Source organism: Belonocnema kinseyi, chromosome 8 (genome assembly GCF_010883055.1).
Source record: "Belonocnema kinseyi isolate 2016_QV_RU_SX_M_011 chromosome 8, B_treatae_v1, whole genome shotgun sequence".
Taxonomy (NCBI): domain Eukaryota; kingdom Metazoa; phylum Arthropoda; class Insecta; order Hymenoptera; family Cynipidae; genus Belonocnema; species Belonocnema kinseyi.
The window spans coordinates 31,314,528-31,331,739 of record NC_046664.1 but is presented as its reverse complement, the minus strand read 5'-3'; the positions used below and the strand labels follow the sequence as shown (position 1 = coordinate 31,331,739).

The following is a 17,212-nucleotide window of genomic DNA, read 5'->3' as shown; positions in this document are numbered from 1 at the left end:
ATATTTGGTTAAATAGTCATTATTTTTACAGAAAATTCGACTGTTTTGGTGAATTTTGAACTATTTCGTAAAAAATTTACTTTTTGTTTGAAATTTATATTTTGGCTTTGAAAAATGAACTGAAAACTTTTTTGGATGGAAGTTGAACTTTAAAAAAAAGATTTTCGTTTTAGTTTAAAGGTTCCATTTTTTCGTAGAAGCTTTTTTTCTAATTCATCTTTTGATCATGCAAAGTAAACTGAAATCGTTTTTAATAGAAAATTCAACTATTTTTGTTTAAAAACTTATCTTCTTGATTTGAAAATTCATCTCTTTTAGTAAAAATTCATCTTTTTTGCTGAAACTTGAACCATTTCGTTGAAAATGTAACAGTTTAGTTAGCCTCTATATAGTTTTGGCCATATTTTAGTTTAAAATTAATATTTTAACTCAAAATCTAATTTTTCATTTTTTTAATGTTCATAAACCTCCTTTTTTGGTCAAATAAATCAATTTCCTTAGTTTGAAATTTCATTTTTGTACAGAATATTTATTCTTGGGTTTGGAGGTTCAACAATTTGGATAAACTTTTATTTCTTCCTTGAGTACAAAATCTTTATTTGTTGAAAATTCGCATTTTAGGTTTTAAATTCTTTTTGTATAAATTTCATTTTTTTTATTGAAATATAAACTATGACACTTTTTTGTCGGGAGTTTATCTTTGCAGGTTGAAAGTTCAACTATGATATAAAAAATTTCATTATTTTGTTTGTAAATTCAAGTATTTTGTTAAAAAGCCATTTTTCATAGTATAAAAGAGATTTTTTTTAAAATAAAATAATAAATTAAACAATTTTAAATTTAATGCTAGTATCTGAATATTAATGATCAAGATAAATGTAAACTTAGTCAAGGAAAAATTAGGGAATTTAAAAAATGAATAAATAATGAATAATAAAATGATTAACTAGCAAAATATTTCTAGAAACAGGGTCTAGAATCCGCTACGTAATTTAAGTACGGCCCCTAAATTAAAATATGCTTTGGTTGAAACATCAACTGTTACAACTTAGATTTTAATTTGAAACCAAGAAAGAGTTGAATTCAACTAAAGAGGAACTTTTTTCAAAATGATTAAAAATCCTCGATAAAGAAAATATATTAGATTTCAACCAAGCAGTTCCATTTTGAGCCAAAAAATATGACATTTCTACGAAAAACAGATGCAATTTCATCTGAAATGCGGAATTTTAATTCTAAAAAACAACAAATGTATGCAATATAAAAGATTACAACTTGATAAAAGATTGAAAATGTCAGATTTGATTTTTTTTTACTTACCCATTTCCTTGTGGTATATGTACGCCCTCGCATTCGTAAATGCGAGATGTGGCATTCCATTGTACAAAGTACAAGAAAGTAAGGATGTTCCTGGAGCGGCTAAGTGATCCGCAGAAGTGGAAACTATGAGACGACATGTGTTGCCTATTTCCCAAACTCTCACGGCTCCACAACTTGATATCACCATCACCTAATAATAAAATAAAAAACATTCAACTTTTATCACATAAACATCTTCTCTCCATACAGAAAATAAAACACAAACTTCACGCAGCTCAAAATTTTCACAAAACAATGATTTTTCACAAAAAAATTTTATTTTTCAACCATAGAGATAAATTTTCAACTGAAATGATTATTCATCAATAAGACAATGAATTTTTAACAAATTATTTCAATTATCCATCAAGTATAGTTACATTTTAAACAAAAGAGATTAATTGTCAACCAAAAAGATGTATTTTCAACCAAAAGTTCCATAATTATATTATTAGAATCATAAAGAAAAAAATAATTAAAAAAAAAATGTTGAACCAAAGAAATGAATTTTCCACTGAAATGATAAATCATCAACAAGAAAATGATTTTTTTACTAAATTAGTTCAACTTTTCACAAAGTATAGTTAAATTTTAAAGAAAAAATATGAATTATTAAACAAGAAGTTTAATTTTCGACTAAAAAGATAAATTTTTAACTAAAAAATATCAATTTTCAACCAAAAGTATAATAGTTATATTATTAGTTACGAATATTGATCTAGGAAAAGAAAAAAACTAATTGAACAAAAAATTTAATTTTTCAACCAAAGAGATGAATTTTAAACTGAAATGATAAATCATCAGCAAGAAAATTAATTTCTAACGAATTACTTAAATTTTCAACCAAGTATAGATTAATTAAAAAAAAAGAATTGTCAAACAAAAAAATTTATTTTGTACTAAAACAGACGAATTTGTAACTACAAAAATCAAATTTTCAACTAAAAGATTAATAATTATATTATTAGTTACGAATATTGGCCTTAAAGGAAAAAACAAATTTAAAAAAAGTTAATTTTTCAACCAAAGAGATAAATTTTCAACTGAAATGATGATTAATCAACAAGAAAACGAATTTTTAACGAATTATATAAATTTTCAACCAGGTATAGTTTAATTTTCAAACAAAAATTTATTGTCAACCTAAAGGATTAATTTTCTACTGAAACAGACACAGTTTTAACTAAAAAAGATAAATTTTCCACCAAAAGTTTAATAATGATACTATTAGGATCATTAAGAAAGACATTTTTTTTAATTAATTTTTCAATCGAAGAAATAAATGTTTAACTAAAATGATAAATCATCATCAAGAAAATGATTTTTTACCAAATTAGATCAAATATCAACCAAGGATAGTTAAATTTTAAACAAAAAAGATGAATTTTCAACTGAAATGATTACTCATCAAGAAAACGAATTTTTAACGAATTATATCAATTTTCAACCTGGTATAGTTTAATTTTCAACAAAAAAAGATTAATTGTCAAGCAAAAAGATTAATTTTATACTAAAACAGATTAGTTTTTAATTAAAAAAAGATCAATTTTTATCTGAAATGATACATCATAAATAAGAAAATGATTTTTAACCAAATTAGTTCAACTTTCCACCAAGTATATTTAAATTTTAAACCAAAAAGATGAATTTTCAAACAAGAAGATTAATTTTCGTCTAAAAAGACGAATTTTTAACTAAAAAAAATCAAATTTTCAACTAAAAGATTAATAATTATATTATTAGTTACGAATATTGGCCTTAAAGGAAAAAACAAATTTAAAAAAAGTTAATTTTTCAACCAAAGAGATAAATTTTCAACTGAAATGATGATTAATCAACAAGAAAACGAATTTTTAACGAATTATTTTAATTTAAACCAAGCATAGTTTAATTTAAAAAATTAATGAATTTACAACTGAAAAGATTAAATTACTACTAAAAAAGACGAATATTTAACTAAGAAGATCGATTTCTAAGCAAAAGTTTAATAATTATATTATTAGGATCATGAAAAAAAAGTTTTCAATTCATTTTTCAACCAAAGAAATTAATTTTCAACTGAAATGATAAATCATCAACAGGAAAATGATTTTTTTACGAAATTAGTTTCACCTTCTACCAAGTATAGTTAAATTTTAAACAAAAAATATGAAATTTCAAACAAGAAGATTAACCTTCGACTAAAAATATGAATTTTTAACTAAAAAATATCAATCTTCAACCAAAAGTATAATAGTTATATTATTAGTTACGAATATTAATGTTTCAACCGAAGAAATGAATTTTCAACTAAAATAATAAATCATCAACATGAAAATGAATTTTTATCAAATTAGTTCCACTTTCAACCAAGGATGGTTAAATTTTAAACAAAAAAGATGAATTTTTAACTAAAAAAGATCAGTTTTCAACCAAAATTTTAATAGTTATTAGTTATGAATATTGATCTTGAAGAAGAAAAAAACTAATTAAAAAAAAATTAATTTTTCAACCAAAGAGATGAATTTTCAAATGAAATGATAAATCATCAACAATAAAATGCATTTTTAACAAATTAGTTCAACTTTAAACCAAGCATAGTTGACATTTTAAAACAAAAATGATAAATCTTCAATCAAAAAGATTAATTTTTAACCAAAAATACGACTTTTCAACAAAATACATGAATTTTCCAATAAAAACAACCAAAAACGGAATTTAAATTTTCAGGTTAAAAGATTAATTAACCAATTATTTCAAAATCTTGAGAAATCTAGAAGTGTTTTTAAATGTTGCCAAATTTAAAATAATTTTTGAGTTTTTTTCCGAACTTTTAAGTATATTTCAAAATGAATGAAATTTTTTCTATGACTTTTAAGAAAATTCTGCAAATTAACAAAAAAATTAATTTGACTTTATAAATAACAATAGAACACTTATTAATAGTAAAAATATTGGGAGTAATATTAAGAGATATTTAGAAGTTTTAAAAAGATTCGAATTAAATTTAGAACTTGAAATAATTTCAAATACTTACAGCCGAATTTAAAATAAAATGTAGATTTTTGCAGATTTCGAACAAAAAATGTAGAATTTTTTTCAGAATTGTGAAAGACTTCAAAAGAATAACAATTTTTCTTAAGATTCTTAGGAAAATTGAAAATGATTTTTCACTTTGAAAAATTATGGAAGATTTTCAGGATTTTTTTTAATTTGCAGGACTTTCAAAAATTGTAGAATAATTTCGATTAATTTAAAAATATATTTAGAAGTTCTGAAATAAAAATTAACACACTTCATTTAAATTACTTGAAATAATTTCAAGTTCTTAATTAATTTTTAATCTTTTCAGAACTTCTAAATATCTCTTAAAATTACTCAAATTATTTCTACAAATAATAAGTGTTCAATTGTTATTTATGCGTCAAAATTTAACAATTTCACTTATAAATTAAACACTTTTTGAATAGAACAATTAAAGTTGTAACGCTAAAAGTGTAAAAGTTCTTCGAAAATCTAAAGATTCAAATTGCTAAATATGAAATACTTATTCTTTTTCTAAATTACAAAATTTCAAATTAAATGGGTTAAAAATTAAATAATTTAGACTAACAATATTTTTAATTGAATAAAAACCTTTAATTATAACTATAATATTATGAATTTGTTTTTAAGTTGAAAATAGTAAAACGCACGTTCACATTTTTTAATAGCTAAAAAAATTAATAGAAATAATATATTAATAAATTTATTTAGTAAATCTAATATAAAAATAATATAAAGGAAGACCTGAAACTCTGAATTAAAAATATATTATTGATAAATCATGAAATTTTTTATTTAAAAATAAAATTATCGGAATAAATGACATATTAATTTCAATTCTTATCAAGACTTTCGGTTTGAAAGAGTTACAATCTGGAAATTCTCAAATTTTGAACGGATCCATACAGATCCATTTTAAAACTTATTTATTTATTTATATTTAATTGCTAAAATAAAACTGTTTTTTTTTATCAAAAAATTTCAATTTCAAATGCTTTTAATTTTTAATTGTTTAAATCTTCAAAACTACAATTTAAATATTTAAAAAACTGTTAGAATCGAACTTGGGCATATCTTTCTTCTGAAAATTCCCGGTTTTTTATTTTAAAAATCTTCGATTTTAAAAGCTTCTAATTTTTTAAGCCTTTAAAACTACATTTTAAATTTCTTTAAATTAAAATTTATGCTTTTAAAATATAAATATCTAAAATGGAAAATTTTTAAACTGAAAGATTTTCGAATTAGGCATTCTAAACTGAATGATATAATAATTTATGAAAATCACAATTTGAAAAATTATTGTAAAAACCGGTTGAAATCAAAGTTGGACAACATTTTTACTCTACAAATTTGGTAAAATTCTCGGCCAAAAAATAAATTCATTGTTATTTCCCGGTTTTACAGGTTTCCCGGTCCAGTGGCCACCCTGATTTAAATCTTAAAGTGAAATTCAATTTTAAAAATCATTAATAAATTTATATTCACAGTTGATCAACTAAAAATGTTTGTTATAAAAAATCTTTGATTTTAAACGCTTCTAACTTTTAATTGTTTAAGGCTTTAAAACTGTATTTTAAAATGATTTTAATTAAAATTTACGCTTAAAAATCTAAAATTAAATATTTTTAAAGTAAAAGATTTTCGAATTAAGCATTCTAAACTAAATGACATAATTGAAACAGATCACAATTCAACTAATTATTTAAAAAGCGGTTAAAATCAAAGTTAAACGATTTTTTTTATTTCCAAAATTTTGTGAAATTCCCGGTTCAGCGGCAATCCTGGTTTTGTAAAATTCCCGGTCTGTTACGTAATTTGAATGCGATCCCTTACCGCACATCCAACTGCATGAATCCTGGCAAGTGGCGCCGGAGGCGCCAACGGTGGCGCTGGCCGAGTGCCTTTCGCCGGATGGAACGTGTGAACACTTCCGTCTTCCAGAGCCAGAACAATAACGGCTGGAGAAGCCGCCAAAGCCACGGCATTATATCCTAGATAAAGATCCCAGAGAGGCTCGGAATCAGTGCCCCGGAAAACCTGTAAATGTGCCAAGCCTCGACTGTTCTTGACAGTGACAGCATAATGGCCAGCCTGTTGAGACAGCGAACTAGAAGGCTTCAAAGCTGGCAAAAATATTTGCGATCCGCTCCTCTCCGAGGCAAATTTGATCTTTTTGCTCTGGGAGGAATGATGGGGTTTCGGTGTCGCTTGTTCTCGACGCTTCAGGGTCAAATTTGGCGCTGCTGTGTTCGATGAGGTTGAATTCAGTGCGGAACTGACATTGGGCGTCACGATGTCGTCCCGTTTTTCGATGATTATTGAACTTTTCGTTTGGGAGGTACTCGTGAAAGTGGGAGCACCAACCCCTGCACCGGATGTGTTATCCCTGGGAAATAAAACGACCTTTAGTATAGGTCCATTATCCAGATAGAAATGCAATTATAGAGCTCTTAAATGCCCAAGAATATGAAGCATTTGTTTAAACAAATTTATATTATAATTGCAACATATATTTTTACAACAAAATTTTAGAGTACAATAAAGAGAACATTTTTTTTAATTACAGAGTTCCGACAAATCAGGCAATTCTAGAAAGTCAGGGAAAAGCTGAGTTAGGAAATTTTCGAAAAAATAAAGGTCAACTTAATTTTATTATTATGGTTAAAAATCGCAACTATTTGGTTGAAAGTTGATTTATTTTGGTTGAGGATTCAAACCATTTTGTTAAAAATTCATCGTTTTTGGTTGAATTCAACTATTTGTGGTATAAAAGTAAAATCCTTTTTGGTTGAAATATCAAATTTCACGTTTTTCGTTGCTAATTCATATTTTTTAGTTTAAAAGTCAAATACTTTGATGGAAGTGGAACAAGTTAATTGTTTGAACTGAAAATTTAATTCCCACATGTTTGCTTCAAACCTTATTTTTTTAAGTTGAAAATTCAAATATTTGGTTTAAAATTCCTGTAATTTATTGAAAAATCGAATTTTTGGGAGAATATTTAAGCTTCTTGGTGACTAGGTTCTCTTTTTAGTTCAAAAATATAAATAAAAATTAAAAATTAATAAATTAAAATATTAAATATAAATAATAATATATAATGAATACTAAATATTACAAATTAAAAAATTTGGTTGAAAATTCATACACTTTGGTAAAAATTCATCTATTTTGGTACAAAATTCATTTTGTTGGTTGAAAATTAATCATTTGCGTTGAAAAATAGTTTTTTCTTATTTAAAATTATTTTTTTAAACTAAAACCGTATTTGTTCCTTTTTTTCTCGAAAATTAATATTTTTGATAGATACTTAATCTTCTTAGTTGAAAATTATAATATTATGCTGGGAAATAGACTTTGATTTAATTCAAAATTAAGTTTTTTACTGAAAATTTAATGATTTTACATTTAATTGAAAATTTTTATATTTTAGGTGAAAATTCAACTATTTACTGAAAATCCGTCTTTTTTGGTAAAATAATACTCTCATTAGATGAAACTTTATCTTTTTGGCAAAGCATTAATTTCTGTAGTTCAAAATTTAACTATTTTGGTAAAAAAATCGTTTCTTTTTAGTTGAAAATTTATTTTACTATCTGAAATTTTAAGGATTTTATTTTTGATAGAAAATTTATATTTTTAGTTAGAAATTCAGGTACTTAGTTAAAAAGTAACTTTTTTTAGTTGAAGATTTGTCATTTTAGTCGAAAATTCACTTTAAATATTCCATTTATTGTCGAAAATTTACCTTTTATAGAAGAAATGTAATCTTTTTCGTTAAAAAATGTTCAGTTTTGTAGGAAATTTAACTATTCTATTTTTTGTTAGAAATTAATTTCTTTGATAAAAGAAAAAATATTTAATTAAAAATTTCTTCTTTTATATAGAATTCATCTTTTGGTTTAAAAATTTCACTATTCTGTCAAAAATTCATATTTTTGGTTGGAAATTCATCACTGTGATTAAAAAAATTTTTTTTGGCTAAAAAATTGTTACTTTTTACTTGAAAAACTTTTTTTTAACTGAAAGTGTAACTATTCCCTTTTTTCTTGAAAATTTACATTTTTAGTTGAAAATTAAGTTTTAACTTGAAACTTAATGTTTCGATCAAAAAGAAATTCAACATGATAATTAAATTTTCAACCAAAGAAATGAATTTTTAACCAAAAACATCAATTTTCAACTAAAATAATGAAACTTCAACCAGAGCAATGAATTCCTAACCAAACAGATTAATTAAAAGGTGAATTTTTCAATCCAAAAGATTAATTTTCTACCAAAAAGACGAATTTTTAACCAAATAGTTGAATTTCTAACAAAAAAGGAATATTCAGCAAAAAATGGAATTTTTAAATTTCTGGTTTAAAACATTAATGTCGAATAAAAAAATCAACCAAATAATTACATTTTCAACCAAAGACATAAATTTCCAACCAAAAAGATTAATTTTTCACGAAAAAGATTAATATTCTCTGATGAAACATTGAATAGTTAAATTTTCACTTAAAGGAATTAAGCATCAAAATAAAAAAAAAAGAATTTCCAACATAATGGTTTAATTTTTATTCAAAACTGGAGTTTAAACTAAAATGACAAATACCCAACGAAAATAGAAAAAATTCAAGAAAATAGTTCAATTTTTAACAAAAATAAAGAGTTTTCAATTTAATTTTGAATCATCAAACAAAAAATTGAATTTTCAACAAAGCAGTTCCACTTGCAACTAAGTAGTTAGATTTACAAAATAAAAAAAATTCTCAATCAAAAAATTAAAAAGATTACACTTTTCCAAAAAAAAAAGACTGAGAAATTATTTTTGAATCAAAAAGATTAATTTTCAACTAAAATGATTAAACTTCAAAAAAGGAATTTTTAACTAAATAAAAATATGAAAAAATGAGTTTTCAATCAAAAGGATCAATTAAAAAAAAAAGGAATTTCCACAATATACCTAAATATTCAACTGAAAACTATAAATTTGCTAACAAAAATGGAAAAGGTGCATTTTCTTTACAAAATTAATATTAAAAAAGCGATTTGCAACAAAAAAGTGAAATTTCCAATAACAAAAAAACAGAATTTTTTTAACAAAGCTAGTTGAATTGTCAACAAAAAATTACGAAACAAAATAAATTCTTTTGTAACCAAATTGTTGACTTTTCAAAGAAATCATAAAATTGTTTAATAAAAAATAATATTTTTAAAGAAATAATACAATTTTGGGAAGAAATAATAAAATTCTCATAGAAATAATTAAAATAAAAGCAAATAACCATTTAAAAGATGAAACATTTCATTTCAATAATGGCCAAAAATTTCTAAAGAAAGCAGAATCATAAATAACCAAATTCTTAATTTTTTGGGAACATAAGTCTTCTTTGTGAAATCTTGAGGAACATTTTAAAATATTTTTTAATTCTTTAAAATCCTTAACATTTTTGAAATCTTTGTGAAATTTTTTAATCTTTTTAAATCTCTGTGAATTCTTTGCTATATTTTGAAGTATACAAAATTTTTGTAAAATCTTTGAAATCCATGATTTTTTTTTGAGCCCTTATGAAATAGTTTAAATATTTGTGAAATCTTTCTTTAATCTTTTTTACGAAAAATTTTGTGTTCGTTTGAAACCCATCTGGTGTACTGTACCCTTTTTGAAATCTTTAGGAATTTTTTATGAAATCTTTGAAATGTTTTTGAAAACTTTTGTAATCATTTAAATTCATTAAAATATTTGAAATCTCCGTGTAATGTTTTGAAATCTTTGTGAAATGTTAGAAATCTTTGTAAAATCTTTGAAATCTTTGTGAAATCTTTTGTAATCATTTGAAATCATTAAAAAATATAAAATATTTAAAAATCTTTTTAAAAAAATGGGTAAAACCTTTGAAATCCTTGAAATTTTTTATATCTCTGTGAAATATTTCGAAATTTTTGTGAAATATTCGAAATCTTTGTAAATATTTTTGAAAATTTCTAAGCAAATTTAAAATTGATTACAATCTTTAAGAGGTTTTGAAATCTTTGAAATCTGGTGTACTGTATCCTTTTTGAAATATTTGAATTTAAAATCTTTATGAAATTTTTAGAAAATCGTTGAAATATTTTGTATTCATTTGAAAGCATTGCTATATTGGACATATTTGTGACATCTTTTAAAATGTTGGTACAATCTTTGAAATCCTTCAAATCGTTGAGAAATATTTGGAAATTTTTATGAAATCTTTGAAATATTTGTGTAATCTTTCTTTAATCTTTGTTTGTGAAATCTTTTTTGTTCGTTTGTAATCATTGAAATCTTTTAAAATCTCAAATTTACTGAAACTTTTTCAAATCGTTTAAAATCATTGAAATCTGGTGTTATTTGCCCTCTTTGAATTTTGGAAATTCTAGAAATCTTCTCAAATCCTTATGAATTCTTTGAAATATTTCTGAATTTGTTCTAAAATCTTTTGAATTCATTTAAAATCATTAAAATATCTAAAATCTTTGTGAGATATTTTAAAACTGTCCAAAATATTTTTAATATTTTGAACTCCTCGACATCTGGTGTATTTTACCATTTTTAAAATATTTAAAATCCTTGAAATATTCTGAAAGTTTAAAAAACCTTTGTAAGATATTCAAAATCTTTGAAATCAATCCCTTCAAAACTGTTTTAAAAGCAAAACACAAATTTAAGGTTCTCGTAATAAATTCAAGAAGAATTCCAGATTTTCAAGGTCGCTGGACACCCTGTTATCGAAAACTCCCTGACTCTTTCAGGTTTTCCCTAAAGTATTCCCTCACCAGGTCCAAATTCTCTGACCAGTAGCAATCCTGTTATAAGTAAAGAGACATACATTATATCAGACGGAGGTGGAATAAACATAGGAGTGATTCTTCTCCTGCCATCTGAAGTTCTTGTTTCGATCTGCTTATTAATAGGCGCCTTGACTGGTGTTGATGTCGTTACAGTTGGAACCGAATTCACTGGTTTGGTTGACTGAGGCTGTGGCTGAGGAGTGGGAGGCTTCACGTTCAGAAGCTCCGGAGCCTCCATCACCGTGCAACCTCCACCTTGGATCAATGGTTTTCCATACAAACGTTCATGGAGAATACTCTAGAGATTAACAGTGAAGGTAGAAAAATGAGTTAGAAGCTAAACTGAAATCAAAAGAAGCTAAACTGAAAAGAGAAGAAGCTAAACTGAAAAAAAAGAAGAAGCAAACTACGAGGTCTGGCCGGGAAGTATCCGATTTTGCAGTGTACCAGGAGTAAGACTCAATTCTGACCAATGAAGATAATATCCCCTTGAAAGCACTCCTCTCTGGAAGTCACAACCCTCTTCCAGCGATCATCCCTTTTTCGGAATAGCTTCTTAAACTCACCTTTCTGAATAGTTAACAAACTGCTTCATCGCATTTTGTTTTTTTTTTTATTTCCTCTACTTCTTAAAATTTTTTTCCCATTAGGGGATACTTCAATTTGGGAAACAATCCGAAATCACAAGTAGTCAGGTAGTTTTTCATCAGAAATTGTGTCTACTCAAAACCTGGAAAAAAATTCCCTGGCAATTTTTAAAATGATTGATGAAATCGACAGAAATAGATCTATTATTGATTTCTCGAAATCTTGATGGGAGTTTCTGAGTGTACTTTAGAAAAATTAATTTAGAATAAAATTGTTTATTTAACAGTATGATTTCTAAATACATTTTTTAAATAAAATCCACCCAAATAGAAATTTATAGAACCCTGCGAAGAATAAAATAAAATTATTTTCTTCTGACGTGTGCTTAGAAGACTCTTTTAAGATTTACAGAAATTAATAATAGATCTATTTTTCTCGAGTTAATAAATCATTTCAAAGATAGGAAATTTTCGAGATTGATTGTACGTAATGTACATCCTTAAGTATTTCGCTTTTTTTTTTAACAATCCACTCGATGCATGTATACGATTTCACGAGTTTATTATAAATAATGTGTTTTTTCAGTCATTTTCAGTATGTGTGTGTGTGTTGTGTGTGTTTGTGTGTGTGTGTGTTGTGTGTAAAAATAGTACTATTAATACATAAAATTACATTTAAATAATAATTCAAAGAAATTTTTATCTTATCTTTCTATACTTAAAATTCAATTAAATTTTCAGTCAAAAAAATTAATTTTCCACCAAGATGAAAAAGAACCTTAAAAAAAATAGTTAAATTTTCAACTAATATGATGGAACTTCAAAAGAAATAGTTGAATAGTTTTAAACAAGATATATCAATCTTCAACCAAAGAAGATGAATTTTGAACCAAAAATTGTATAGTTAAATTTTCAGTCATAAAAATTAATTTTCAACCAAAAAAAAAAAGATTTTTGAATAAAATAGTTAAGTTTAAACTGGAATAATCAGATTTTCAGTATAAAAACTTAATTTTCAACGCACAAAAAACAAAATTAATTTTTAACGAAAAATATAATAATTGATATTTCAATCAAAAAAGAAATAGTTTTCAGTCAAGAGAGAAAATTTTTTTTAACCAAACTGTTGAATTTTTGTAACAAAAAATGAATTTCCACCAGAGAATATTAATTTTATACCAAAAAGGATGAATTTAAAAAAAAACTTGAGTTTTTAAGTAAAAAGATAAATTATCAACCAAAAATTGAATAATTAAATTTTGTGTTAAAAAAATTATTTATCAGCCAAGATAAAAAAGAATTTTTAAGAAAATGGTTACATTTTTAACTAAAGTGATGAATTTTCAGCTAGCATGGTGGAAATCTGAATTCTGAACAACAAATGTACAAGTTGATATTTCAACCAAAAAAGATCTGAATTCAAAAATTTTAAAAACAGTTGAATTCATCCAAAAAAATACGAATATCCAACCAAAAAAGATTTTTAAGTCAAGAGAAAGAAGAAATTTCAAACGAACTGTTGAATTTAAAAAAAAAACATTAAATTTGTAACCACACAGCTGACATTTTATTTTAAAATATAAATTTGCAACCAAAAAATAGAATCATTAAATTTTCAACTAAAATTATGAATGTTCAACCAAAAAAAAGGTGAGTTTTCAACAAAATAGTTGAATCCTCGACCAGAACAGATCAATTTTTAACCAAACCGTTGCGTTTTTAACTTAAAAAATATTAAATTTCCACTAAAACAGTTGAATTTTCAAATTAAATACAAAATTTCAACAAAAAACGTTATATTTCTATAAAGACAGATTTTTCAGGCAAAACAAAAAGAGAATTTAAGCAAATGGTTGCATTTTCAAGCTAAAAAGAAGAGTTTTTTACAAAATAATTTAACTTTGAACCAAATAATTGAATTTCATAGAAAATTAGTTGGATTTACAACCAAATTGTTGTATTTTAAAATCAATCAGATGAATTTGCTTAAAAACAGTTCAATTCTCAACTAGGAAATATCAATTTTCAAGAAAAAAAATTAATTTTAAATCAAATAAATTTTGTACCAAAATAGTTCAATTTTCAACCGACAAAAACAAATTTTCAACAGAATAGTTAAGTTCAGTAAAATAAGGCTGTTTTAATAAAAGAAGAATCATTGTTATTTAATTTTATATTACAAATTAAAAAAATTTAGCAATATTCTCGAAAAAATTCTCTGACATTAAAAAAATCCCTGACCTTTCCAGCTCATAAAATACTTTTTCGCGCTCAAAGGGTCACAAATTCAGGATAAATTCGTCAGATTTTTAAACAATTGAAATTGAATTCAAAAGAATTTAAATGAATACGCAAAAAATTTGAATAAGAAGTGCCAATTATTTCCGTAAATTTTGAATGAATTTAGAGTAATTAAAGGTAAACAAAAAGAATACAATGAAATTCATAACAAATCAAATAAGTTTAAGAAAATGAATAAATATTTTAAAAACTTTATTGAATTCAGTGACGTTAAAAGATTTAAGGATCAATTAAATTAAAACTTTTAAAATTAAAAAAGAAATCCACTGAATTAAGTAAAATTAAGTAAATCAAGAGAATTAAAATTTTTGTTTAAAATTCAGGGTAAATTAATAAGAATAACGGGCAGATTCCGAAAAATATTTTCAAATCTTGGAATCTTTGAAACCCTACTAATGTCTAAATTTAACAGCAATTTTTAAACTATTAAGTGAATTCAGAACAATTAAAAAATATGAAAATTTATTGAATTCAGTAAGTTTTGAATGAATTTCGAAAAACTAAAAGGATATGCAAAGGAATTTAATAAAATCCTACGGATTTAAGATGAATTTAAAAGACATGGTGGCAAATTATACAAAAAATTTAATCTATTGAATTTATTAAACTTGAGTGCATTTAGAAGAATTAAAAAGAATTCAATTAAATAAGAATTAAGGATTAATTCCAAATAAATTCCAACAAAAAAATTTGAAAATCTCTTCAAATCTTTGAAATCCTACAAAATCCCTTCTTGTGAATACATTCTTTTAAATCCATTAAAATATTAAAATCCCTTCAAATTACTAAAACCCTTGAGAAATTGCTTAAACCTCTCGAAATTTTTTTGGAATATTTGAAAATACCCTAAAATATTTTGAATTTTTTAAATTCCTTCAACGTATTGAAATAAATAAAACATTTCTGGGTATCTTTTGAAATTCCATGAAACTCTTTAAAGCTCTTGAAAATGCCTGAAAATCTTTTAAAATATCCTGAAATATGTCAAATCCCTTAAAATCCTATTAAATTGCTGAAATCAATTAAAAATGTCTTCGTAATCTTTTAAAATAATATAAAATATTTCAAATCTCTTAAAATCTTTCGAAATCCCTTGAAATGTTGTAAAACTATTGAAAATGCCGAGGAGTTTGAAAAAAAAAAACAACTTAAAATATTAAAAATGAAGAAATTAAAATTTTCCAGGCCTCCTTTTTTAAATCAAATAATGAAATAAACGTTTATCATGCATATAAAAAATGAGCTATTTAATTTTTTATTGGCCAGAAATTTCTAAAAAAAGCCAAATCGTAAATAAACAAATTCTTAATTTTTTGCGAACATGAGTCGTCTTTCTGAAATCTTTAGGAATATTTTTAAATCTTTGTAATGTCTTTAAAATCATTGAAGTCTTTTGAAATCTTTGTTTTAATCGTTTAAAATCACTGCAATATTTGAAAGTTTATAAAAAAATTTGATATCGTTTAAACTATTAAAAATTTTTTTAAATATTTAAAATCTGTTGTAATGTACCATTGTTGAAATCTTTTAAGTCCTTGAAATCTTTGAAATCTTTGAAATCTTTGAAATCTACGAAAACTTTGTGAAATTTTTTTAAATGTTTATAAAATCTTTGAAATATTTTTGGAATGTTTTTTAATCTCTGTGAAAGCTTTTCTGTTCATTTCTTTTTCGTAATCGTTTGAAATCTTGTCAAACATTTGTAAATCGTTTACAATCTTTGAAATGGTTTCAAATTCTTGAAATCTGGTGTACTGCACCTTTGTTGAAATCTTTGAAATTCTCGTATTGTTTTGAAATCTTTTGATATCTCCTAAAAAAGTTTGAAGTTATTAAAAATCTTTGAAATTTTTTGAAATCTTTAAAATCTTTTGAAAGTTTAAAAATCTTTGTGCAATTTTCGAAATCTTAGCAAAATTTTCGAAATTTTTTAAATATTTGTGAAATCTTTTGAAATATTTGCCAATTTGTTGGAATTATTTAAATTATGACAAATTTGAGTGAAATCTTTTGATGTGTCTTGAAAAATTTTGAAATTGTTTAAAATCTAGGAAATATTTTGAAATCTTATAAATGTGGTTTAATATACCAGTTTTCAAATCTTTAAACTCTTTTGTAAGTTTTAAAAGCTTTTTGAAATGTTCGAAATCTTTGTGAAGTGTCCCAAATCTTTATGAAATATTCGAAATCTTTGGGATTTTTTTTCTGTATTCGTTGAAGTCATTGAATTATTTGAAATATTTTGAAATCTTCTAAAATGTTTTAAAACCTCTTGAAATCGTTTCAAATTTTTGAAATCTTTGAAATCTGGTGTACTGTACTCTTTTTCAAATCTTTGAAATCCTTTAAATCTTTAAAGTTTTAAAATGTTTGTAAAACCTTTATTGAAATCTGGCGTGCACACCTTTTTTAAATCGTTAACATCTGTGAAATCTTTATGAAATGTTTGAAATATTTTGAAATCTTTAGAAATATTTTATAACCTTTTGAAAGCTGTTGTACACTCAAAAGCCGAGTTGTCAACCCCTCGAAAAATCCGTTGTATGGCCATGGCTTATTCTAATTCTGAAACTGAATTAACATCGAAATTTTAACCTAATAATCTTTGTAATTTCTAAGTTGAACATCTCAACAAAAAGTGCCTTGAAATATCTTTATTTATTCTGTAATAAACAGAAGATAAATTATATATTCATGGATAAAAAAATTTTCAGCAGCAAGATTTTTTCTAAACAAGATGGTTATTTCGTAATAGACTAAAAGATTTAAATTACTCTTTGCATTTCGATAAAATTACTGTTAAAAAAAAAGAATAATTAAAATTCAAGGTTTTCGTGAAGAAATCAAGGACATTTCCAGGTTTCAAAATGACTACACACCCTGTATTATAAAATCCTGTGAAATTATATGATGATATTTCCTGAAATCCTAGAAAATATATTTAATAACATTGATAGCTTTAAAATCTCTTTAAATGATTGAAATCCTCGAAAATCTTATAAATTCTGCGAAATCTTTTAAAATCTGAAATCTCTACAAATTAATGAAATTAATAATTCCTTGAAATCTTTCAGAATTCCCTAAAATACATCAAATTGAAAGCTCTTGAAATGCCTTAGAAGCTTTAAAAATACCCTTAC

The 17,212-nt window shown here is 24.3% G+C and overlaps 1 protein-coding gene across 1 annotated transcript in view; it reads right to left on the bottom strand.

The window, feature by feature from the left end:
• LOC117179064 (protein HIRA homolog) overlaps positions 1 to 17,212 on the bottom strand; it is a 59,437-nt gene that overhangs the window by 16,576 nt on the left and 25,649 nt on the right. The window contains exons 6-8 of the mRNA XM_033370701.1: positions 11,223 to 11,482; positions 6,217 to 6,769; positions 1,321 to 1,510 (exon numbers count right to left, since the gene is read on the bottom strand). Coding sequence (XP_033226592.1) covers positions 1,321 to 1,510; positions 6,217 to 6,769; positions 11,223 to 11,482 — 1,003 coding nt within the window. The remainder of the gene's footprint in view (positions 1 to 1,320; positions 1,511 to 6,216; positions 6,770 to 11,222; positions 11,483 to 17,212) is intronic.